The sequence below is a fragment of the Cryptococcus neoformans genome, chromosome 8, assembly GCF_000149385.1.
Source record: "Cryptococcus neoformans var. neoformans B-3501A chromosome 8, whole genome shotgun sequence".
NCBI lineage: Eukaryota > Fungi > Basidiomycota > Tremellomycetes > Tremellales > Cryptococcaceae > Cryptococcus > Cryptococcus deneoformans.
The window spans coordinates 578,983-588,573 of NC_009184.1; the positions used below are offsets into that span (position 1 = coordinate 578,983).

The following is a 9,591-nucleotide window of genomic DNA, read 5'->3' on the forward strand; positions in this document are numbered from 1 at the left end:
CTCGCAGCACCGAACTAGATTGACCAACTCCAGAGTTAGATCCTTCGGTCACAGGAGAAGAACCAAAGTATGAGACGGCTTCTATATTCTTCGGTTTGTTTGGTTTGTTTGTTTCGAGTTTGGAAAACGGCCAGGGCCGCGTTTAGTAGGTGCATGCGTGCCTAAATGTAGAACTGATTCGCGCACCTGATCAGGACGCGGCCAGGAGGATTCCTTGCGTTTTCAGACAGAGGTGAATACGGAATGGGGATAGTCTGAAGGATTAGATGAAGGTTGCAGAAGGGAAGAGAGAAGGAAAGTGAAATCGAGCCCTACGTCTCGTAGCAACTGGTAGGTTTAGGTGATGCTTTAGCAATGTAACTTATTACCGACAAATGGCCTACCTTTCGATTCTGCGTAGCTGTAACGTGCAAGCATTCATTAACAGTGGATTCACTGATGTTGGGTGCATCCATCTGACGCCTGAAAAGATCCGCAAACGTTTCAATTTGCTGTTTCGCCCAAGTAACAAAGCCTAAGACCAAGCAAATGAGTATAATGTCTCCGACAGATTGGATTACTCACCAGACGCCATGTTGTTCTCTTTGAAAGCGTTCATGTACCAGTCGCTGGTATGCCTGATAATGGTGAAGATCACCACAGCCAATTCATTGATGTAGATGCTAACATCTCCATCGCATTTGATACTTCGCACCCTTTTAAACATTAACTCTCTCCTGGACTCCAAAAAAGAATCCCGAGCATGATCGGCAAGGTCGAGTCGGACGAGAAGTGATATAAGGCGGGCGGATGAAGATTTGCGAAGGTTTGAAGAAGAAAGGTCGTGCGAAATCTGGGATACCAGAGAAGGAACTAACTGCTCGAGGCGAGATACGAGGAGGGAATGGGCGGAGGAGTTAGATTCAATGGACTTGGAGAGAGCTTGGCCTAACACGTATATAAGCGAAATTCCTAATACCAACAAAAAAGTCACCTTTTTCCACTAATTTCACTGATTCTTCCCAATCTCGAATGGCAATGGCCATTGTTAGTTCGTCGCCGTACTCATCAATCCACCGAAGATCCTTCGAGTCCGCCATGGATGGCCCAATGGTAGAAAGAGGATGTCCAGAATTGCCAGTACCATTTCCGTTCTTCTTTGTTTCCGTCAGTCACTGAAAAGATACACTGATTAAACTTACATCGCCTAACCACATAGTTTTTCTTCGCTCTTGCTCCTTTTCACTATCCTTTCTCTTCTTTTCATTGGCTTCTCGAGATATTTGTCTGAAGGCGTTAATAAGTGCCCTTTTGTCATCGGATTTCTGCGTTCTGTAGACACAATGTTCTTTCCCGCGGTGAACCTTGATCACGTTAACCAATTCTACGCCGAGTATCAGTCGATTCGTTATGCCGTAATGACGTCACTTACCACCGCCATCCTTGACATCAACAATCCCCAGCTCAATGAGATTCCAACACCGTTCAGCAACCATCCTACCTCTGTCCCTATCTTTCTCATCCCCCACACTGGTGGTTGAGCCCCCCTTGTTTCTTCTCTTGCCAGCTATTAAAAGCACATCGTTCAACAGAAAGATGCTAACGTTTTGTTTAGGTTTGTAAGTTGCAGGATTGAGCTCGACCACGCCATGGAGCTCAAAAACGAGGTGACGGCCAGCTACTACGGGTAGATACTTCTGGGAACCCTCGACGATAGACCATAATTGGGTCAACTGATTACGATAGAGGTTTTGAAGGTCAAAGACAGACTTGCGCTGTGTGCGACGTCGTTCCACTTCCAGACCTCAGCGATGACCAATGGTAGCCCGATCGGCGACTCACAGTTGCCATTACGGTCGAGGGTAGGTGCTAAAGTATCTTCCATTCCCATCAATTGGGGAAGATCTTTCCACTGTCCTAGTAGCTCTTTGAGTTCAAGCATGTCATTCTCCAAGGTAGATATTTCTTTGGATATTGCGACAAACTCCGCATAGCTATGTTTGATGTAAGAACATTCATGAATGCTGAGTAATGGAAAGACTTGCTGTTTAAACACTGTCCTCTGTAACTCTTTCTTGTTCGCCTGCTTTTCTCTCATTAGAGCAGCCACGAATCTTCGTTTTTCCTCCTCGTCTGCGCCTGTCAAAACCTTTTTCACATAAGCTTGCGCGTCGACCTTCTCATTGCTGAGCTCTTCTAAATTCCACTCTTCCTCCAACGTAGCATCTGCGGCGCCACGGCGCCCGATGCTTTCATCTACAAGGTGCTCTTGGGTATCAAGAGGTTGAGACGACTGGATGCTAGATTCCTTCAAATCTGAAGCGCCATACAGGCCGAATGGAGAAGCGGCCAAGTCTTCCCCCGGTGTTTCAGTGTCGAGACCTCCGTATGGATCAGCCGTTAGGAAATCGGACGCTCCAGGAAGTGGAGGAGGCACAGAAAACGACTCATTCCCCCCATACCTAGAGGGTACGATCAGCAAGTCTTTTGTTAGAATATGCTAAAGCAGTCACCTCATACTCAAGCGCTTCTTTATCTTTTCTCCGACCTTTGACATGCGCTTCTGTTTGTTATCGTTAGGTAGGGGTGGACGAGCTCCTCGGTCAAATTGAACTGAGGCCGGTCCACGAGGGATGGCTGTTGATGGTCGACGTAAAGAGGCCATCGTATCGGATTCCTCGTTGCTGATGGTATGGTCGAGTCAGTCCAGAGAGTTTGTTATCCAGTTCTATGTGCGTGCGAGAATTTGTATCTGAGCAAGCTCTGCGGCCGAATTCAGTTGTCATCGCGCGCTGCGTCGCCGTTACGCGCCTTTTGTTGACTCGCAGCGAATGGGCATACCTAAAACGATGACGTAATAATCAACTCTCGACGACTCGGATGCGGTCCTTAATACGCCGACCCCTTTTAATCCTTCTTGCAGCACCGCGCCAAGGTATGACAAAAATTCAGAACAAAGAGGAAGGCCCAAGCAGTTGCGTTTCCGAGAGGATAAGTGAACGATATTTCAAACATTCATCTACAACGAAAAAGTCCACGTTTATCATCTATAATGAGCGTCACTGCTATAACGACCGAAGTTGTTGACGCTAATCCCGCTTGCCCTCGAGATGATCTTGAGTTGGTGGCGATCTCCTCAGTTGTGGGCCGCGAAGCTGGCGAAAAAGATCCATACAGCCTAAGAAAGAAGATGATTGGGGAAGACGAGATCAAGGATCTTCGCCAGTCAGTCATCATGGTCTGTCGTCTTCTGTGCTGTATGTAACTGACAGATATTGCTGATTATAAACGATAGGCGCAAAACCGGTGGTGACAAGCTTGCCAGCTTCTACGAGTCACAGAATGAGCGCATCAATGACTTATTGAAACCCATGTCCGCTCACTCCGCTGAGGCAGCTCAAGAGGCTAAAGATAATGCCCTCAAAGTGAAGATAGCTATCAACGCCTCGTTTATAGCAAACATTGCTTTGGCCATATTGCAGTTGTATGCCGCCATCAGCAGTATGAGTTTGGCCCTCTTTGCCAGTTGCATTGATGCCGGTTGGTTTCCCCTTATTGATAAATCTAACAATTGCTTATAATTATGATCTATAGTTTGTAAGTCATAGCGCATAATCCAGCATAGTCGCGTCTCTTGCAAATTATTAACGAGCCATCAGTTGACCCCTTTGCTAATTTGATTCTATGGCTGGCCCATCGACGGTCTGATCGGGCAAATGAGAACAAATGGCCAGTCAGGGGTTCACGCTTTGAGACCAGTTAGTCCTAGTTCATCATTCTATATTTTACTAACTGATTTGTGTCTTTAGTGTAAGCTACTTATGAAGATCCTTCGTGCTCAAGTACTGGACTCTGACGTATGTTCACGACTAGCGGCAACATCATTTACGGATCTATTATGGGCGGCGTGAACGTTATCCTTGTTGTGGAGTCCATTCAGGAATTTGTTACTCACACAGGTGATGATTTGAACGAATTTCATTTGGCGTCTATTATAGCCGTCGCAGTTGCTTTCGGTACGTATCTCAAACTATTTTCGTTCAACCGGCGATCGGAAATATCTTATGTCTCTGTAGGTGTTAAGTTTTGCCTCTTCCTATATTGCTTGGCCATCCGAAAATCTTCTTCTCAAGTTCAAGTTCTGTGGGAAGACCACCGAAATGACCTTTTGACGTAAGCGGGCGTAACTTTCGTGATTCTGTGCGTTGACTGCTGATGCAAATGTCAACAGAAATGGGTTTAGTATCTTGACGGCTGCCGGAGGTGCCAAACTTCGGTGGTGGGTAAGTCATGGCCTGAAAACAAAACGGACCTGAGACGGCTGACAAGTCTCTCAAAAACAGATCGATCCTATGGGCGCAACGATCATTGCCTTGGTCATCATTATTGTATGGACTCGCACTGTGTATGGTGCGTCATTTGGCTCGAATTCCAACTTCTGGAATATTAACCACTTGACAGAGCAATTCACTTTTCTGGCAGGCATCACTGCCCCTCCGGATTTCATCAATCTTGTAACGTACAAGGCCATGACATTCTCCCCTTCTATAACTTCTGTAGACACTGTCCGAGCCTATCATTCAGGTCCACAGTATTTTGTCGAAGTGGATATTGTGTTACCCCCTGAAATGCCTCTTTGGGAAGCCCATGACATCGCTCAGGATTTACAAGACCAGATCGAGAAGTTGAAGGATGTGGACAGATGCTTCGTGCACGTCGACCATGAGATTTCTCACGAGCCCGTGAGTTAATTTGTTTCAGTCAGAACTTCAGAAGTCTTGCCTGAATACTGATGAGCATGTAGGAGCACCGCAAGAAGGTATAAGGCTCCCAAAGGAAGTAGGAAGCCTTCATAAGACTATCGTCTAGGTCATAGAAATTGATGGTACAAGTGTTCCTTTATAGTATGGTAGGTCAAACGTCCCCTTTTTATTTTCTCTTTACAATGGCGCCTTCGTCTGACAATTAAAGCCCAGTTAGATACGAGAACGAGACGACTCCAGGGTATCGGCAGTGAGACATGCATTTCAGTTCATAGGAGGTGTCTGCTTCCCGACGAATAAGAAGTATACGTCTATCAATCTTTTCCCTCCTTTTTTCAATTCTGCAAGCTTCTTCTCACCGTTCGGAGAGTACAAAAGCCGAAAGTGATAAAGTCTATTCGTCTAATGCTCTTGCTACTCTACAAATCTCAATCTGTGAAACGATCCTCGATCACCAAATAAAGTGGCGAACACTACCATAATCACTCTCCTACTGCTACTCAGTCTTCGGATGTGAACATCTTACCCATGACTGACTCTCCTTCTCGTAGCCCATACAAATCTTACGACGTGAAACAAGTCTCAGTTTCCGTTGCGGCCAGCATGGATGTCATCAACGAGAAAGACCATATGTTTCTCAAAGAGAGGATTATCAATGAAAAAGGTATATGAGAACTCAAACAGTAGGTTGTATGGTATTTTGTATAGTGGTGATAGTTGTTTTGGCTCGCTGTTTCTGTTCAGACGCCGAAAGGGCAAGAAACTTGCAAAGTTCTATACCGTGCAAAATTCTAGAATCGACAATTTTCTCAAGCCTATGAGAGCACATACATCAGATTCCTCCCAAGAAAAAGCGAATACAGCTCTTCGTGTCAGAATTGTCATTCATGCGTCGTTCATTGCAACTGCTGTCTGGCTGTTTTACAGCTATATGTACCCATAAACAGCGGCGGTTTGGCGTCGTTTGCCAGCTGTATCGATGCTGGTGGGTGAAAGCGGGTGCATGTAGGGCATGGGTGCTGATCAATAGGATTGACCAGTCTGTAAGTTACTTGGAAGGAGGGAAGACTGGTCGAGCAAAATGAGCTAAATTGAGCAGTCAATCTGTTGGCGAACATATTGGTCTGGATAATTTATCGAGCTTCGAATAGGGCCGACAAAAATAGATGGCCTATTGGTGGCTCGAGCTTTCAATCTGGTAAGTCCGTTACCTATGCATGCATGGTTTTGCCTTGGTAACCATATCAGTAGTTCAACAGTGTGGCAACTTTTGAGCAGGTCCTCCGAACTATTACTAACAGATATCCAGCCATGTTCCGACCGTAACTCTCTACCTATGCAAGCTTGTTTTTATTATTCCGAAATCTATTATCGACACAACATATCTCCACAACCGCCGCCACTCAAGATGAAGTATGTGCATACAAAGACCAGAGTTTTACAAATTGTATATTAAAGATAGGTTCATATGATTGTTCAGAACACGGGTTTCTTGGGTAAAGACGCAAAACCTTTTTTGACTGGCTGCGCTTGCACTAACGATTTGTGCTGTGCCACAGATGGAAGAGAGCTATCCGACAAAACAGGCGATTTGCTTGATGGTTCGGCTGTTACTTCGTCTTTCTGAGCAGCATCACTCCTTTGTCCTACCAGCTCGGACTGCATTTCTCTTTCGAGCTCCGCTGCTGCCTTTTCTCCTTCAATATCTCCTAGTAGCTCCTCTGCAGGTAGGTTTGGGATAGGTGATGCGCTATTGGAAGCCTCGGCGGGGGACCCGACACCTGAGCCTGGAATCCAATTCTCGTCGGGGGGTTTACGTTGTTGCATCGAAGCGAGCTTAGCTTCCATGGCTGCTATTTGGGCAGCAGTACTGTGATCATATGAGCATGGACATTGGGCGTATAAAAATTCGAATCCTTACGATTGAGGTTTGCGTTGGCTCTTCAATAATGATAGAGTGGTAGTCTTAGTGGGTTCCGCTCTACGACCTTTAGTAGGCAACATGGAATTGTCAGGAGGCGCCTGACGACAATCAGCATTGTTCATGAGTCTCAGAGGCTGTCGACTTACCGTGCTGGCGTAGGTAACTACAAGTTTACGGCCTCGAAGGAGTCGATCATGAAGTTTGACCATTGCTTTCAAGGCATCCTGGCTGCTTGTGAGCCACACGGAATCTTCCCGTACGCATATGACGCCACTTACTGCTTTGTCTAAGAACTGAATGAATGCAAATCCTCTTGGCTTTCCCTTGAGAATCCCTGTTTTGTGGAACATGAAGTCGAGTTTTGTGATCTTACCATACTTTGAAAAGATCTGGATGAGGGTAAACTCGTCGACGGTGGGGGAAAGATTCCCAACATAAAGACGATCTGCGTTTGGTCCTACCGGAGTGGAGGAGGATGAGGCGACCGGCTGTGTGGACTGCATGGTGTTTGAGGTGAGATGGAGATGGATCGAGAAGTAAAAGGCGGGGCCGATGAGATGGAGGGATCAGCGAGGAAAGCGACCAACGAACAAAGTGATCGAAGATGGCAGAAGATAGATCGGAGAATGCTATTTGTTGTTTTGGGTGCATGAGCTGTGATTAGGAAAGTGATCTGCTGCTGATTAGCGGAACCAATGTTTTATTAGTTTTCATGATGACATCATGAGACGCTGTAATAAATCTCTTTGCCGTTACATTAGGAAGAACACGTCGCCATTTACCGCTGAACCTTATGTTTGTCCATATCCTCATATTCAACCGCGAAGATGGACTCGTAAGCAGCCAGCCCCTTCTCCCCCGCATCGCTGACCCCCGCAGCCTCGACGAGCCACTCCATCTCCACATCCTCACTTCCCTTGCTTCCAGCTACGCCGCACATCCTTCAAACTCCGATGAACAACCCATACACGCACTCACTCGCGGTCTTCCACAGACCGCGCTCTCCACATCCGCTGGTCAAGGCCTTCCGGGCTCAGACGAAGAAGACGATGAATGGGTATGTTCATCACATTAAGGACGTTCCTGATCGGATTGCTGATGACTTATAGACCGAGCTGGAGATCAATCATGCGATATCTTATGCCCATTACGTCTACTCGCTCCCTATCACGTCTCTGAACCTCGCAGCATCGGTTGAAAAATTGAAAAAGCTTCTGTGGGGACTCATTCGACAGGGGACAATAGTAGTCGATCCCATCGCTTCTCCTGCTTCATCGTCAAGTGCCCGAGCGGATGTCGGCCTAGCAGGTTCGGTAGGGCAAGCGCAACTTTGCCAAGACCTTATCAAAGCTATGATCTGGGCTGGCTGGAGTAGTGAGGAGGCTAGGTCTGATGTGGGGGAAACATTGGTGAGACTCGGGCAACAGATTGCAGATTTATGCTCGTCCAATGCGCAAACCAGTAAGTACAATCGAGTCAGCTGTAAAGCAGGGCTGCTGATTCGCCTATTATAGCCTTTCCCTTGGTTCTTCTCAACTCGATCCATTCGGTAATCACCCACTGTCCCCTTCCTCCTTTCCCAACATCCATCGTTGCTCGATTGGTATCCGCATTCCTTCCAATTTCATCCCCGAAATTCCTTGTGAAACTCGTCAGGCAATCGTCATCAGCTGCTTCAACCCCTCATTTTCGTTTGCCTAAGAATAGCCCATTTTTAGCTCAGTACCCAAGCTCCCCAGTTGCGGTGGTCATGCTTGTCACAGAGGCAATAACTGCTCTCTTGGGTAACTCCCTCTTTTCCCAGCCTGACATCAATGAAGTCCAAAAAGCTTTTGTGAAACACTCTGATCAAATGAATTCCCCGTTCCTTCCCAACTCCGAACCTTCTGGCTCAAGGCCTGTATTGGAACATCAAATAAACCAACTTGTGTCATTCCCGGTGGAAGGTCACGGCTTATCTTCGACACCGGAAGGTCGAGCGGTACTTGCGGAGGCGGATAGGATGAGTTTGCGATGGTGGAGTGATTTGATGGGATCAACATACGTTGATGCAGAAAGGGAACTTCCAGGAAGGAGGGGTAATCTGTTCGCTCATGGGAGAAATGAGCCGGAAGAAGAAGTAGATTTGACCGTTGCTGTTCTTGTAAGTTCCAATGTTGCTCTTGTTCTGGTGACTGCTAACAGTGTCGCCAGCACCTGATGAACATGATCGTCTTGCGTCAGCCAGATGGAGACAAAACTCAGCTTGCCAGGCTTAAAATGTTGCTATCAGAAAGTTCTACAATCACTGATGCCAGAGTTCTCGAGGCTGCCTTCACTTGCACCACCATTCTTGTCAGGAAGTAAGTGATCCCACTTCTTTTTGGCCTCATTTTGACGTTATATTGCAGCAATCCTTCTCTTGGGACTCCAATGACTCACCATATTCGTCGTCTGTTGATGACCCCTCTGCCAGCGTTCGAGGGGGAGATCGCGGGGCTGGGGGGAGATGTGCCCCCAGCAGTAGTGGCAGCAGGAAAGTGTCTGTCCGTTTGCATTGAAGTGAGTTAGCAATGTTGGGACAGGCTAAGGTCAACTAACTTTACGCTGTATTAGATGTCCGCCAACGATGATCTTACCTCGTCTACCCTTTACTCCCTTCTTAATACACTCAGCCATGGGCAAGGAAATTCTGGTTCGGCAGGCGTCAACTCCATCCGTTCTCTTCCCTTGCATTATCAAGGCGGAGAAGCTGATACGTATACTTTGAAGACCACTCTCACAGGAGGAAAAGGTTCAGAGGAGCAAAGGAGACTTGTAGCGGCTGCCGCGGTTCAGGTTGTCAGCCGACTGGCCTTGGAGCTGGGGAAGGACGATGTAAGCCTGTTTCATGTTGTATCGTGTTATGTATGGATACTAATATGTGACCAGATATTGCATCTCAGT

At 46.9% G+C, this 9,591-nt stretch overlaps 4 protein-coding genes across 5 annotated transcripts in view; 2 read left to right on the forward strand and 2 right to left on the reverse strand.

Moving 5' to 3' along the window:
- Positions 1–222: 222 nt before the first annotated feature.
- On the reverse strand, positions 223–2,644 carry CNBH1990 (hypothetical protein; the record flags this gene model as incomplete). 2 transcript variants are annotated; one of them, XM_768653.1, is made up of 9 exons in its annotated part: positions 223–327; positions 384–514; positions 565–927; positions 974–1,136; positions 1,182–1,363; positions 1,412–1,774; positions 1,822–1,973; positions 2,025–2,441; positions 2,493–2,644. In XM_768653.1, the coding sequence occupies 9 exons, from the start codon at positions 2,642–2,644 to the stop codon at positions 223–225; spliced, it is 2,028 nt and encodes a 675-aa protein (XP_773746.1). The 2 variants fall into 2 exon arrangements, with proteins under 2 accessions (XP_773746.1, XP_773745.1); XM_768652.1 differs by having other exon boundaries at positions 1,822–2,441.
- Positions 2,645–3,031: 387 nt separating this feature from the next.
- CNBH2000 (hypothetical protein) lies at positions 3,032–4,804 on the forward strand (the record flags this gene model as incomplete). Its single annotated transcript, XM_768654.1, has 11 exons — positions 3,032–3,204; positions 3,275–3,519; positions 3,574–3,576; positions 3,639–3,737; position 3,789; positions 3,853–3,995; positions 4,056–4,152; positions 4,211–4,262; positions 4,323–4,389; positions 4,441–4,721; positions 4,784–4,804. The coding sequence occupies 11 exons, from the start codon at positions 3,032–3,034 to the stop codon at positions 4,802–4,804; spliced, it is 1,182 nt and encodes a 393-aa protein (XP_773747.1).
- A 1,414-nt stretch (positions 4,805–6,218) lies between these two features.
- CNBH2010 (hypothetical protein) lies at positions 6,219–7,169 on the reverse strand (the record flags this gene model as incomplete). The annotated part of the gene is made up of 4 exons (XM_768655.1): positions 6,219–6,612; positions 6,664–6,764; positions 6,813–6,890; positions 6,945–7,169. 4 exons carry the CDS (start codon positions 7,167–7,169, stop codon positions 6,219–6,221), a joined length of 798 nt encoding a protein of 265 aa, XP_773748.1.
- A 290-nt stretch (positions 7,170–7,459) lies between these two features.
- CNBH2020 (hypothetical protein) overlaps positions 7,460–9,591 on the forward strand; it is a gene marked incomplete at both ends in the record, with an annotated part of 7,314 nt that continues 5,182 nt past the window's right edge. The window contains 7 exons of the mRNA XM_768656.1: positions 7,460–7,723; positions 7,776–8,127; positions 8,181–8,809; positions 8,860–9,008; positions 9,057–9,207; positions 9,262–9,522; positions 9,577–9,591. The exon at positions 9,577–9,591 is cut by the window's right edge and continues 684 nt beyond it. Of these exons, the coding sequence (XP_773749.1) occupies positions 7,460–7,723; positions 7,776–8,127; positions 8,181–8,809; positions 8,860–9,008; positions 9,057–9,207; positions 9,262–9,522; positions 9,577–9,591 (1,821 nt within the window). The remainder of the gene's footprint in view (positions 7,724–7,775; positions 8,128–8,180; positions 8,810–8,859; positions 9,009–9,056; positions 9,208–9,261; positions 9,523–9,576) is intronic.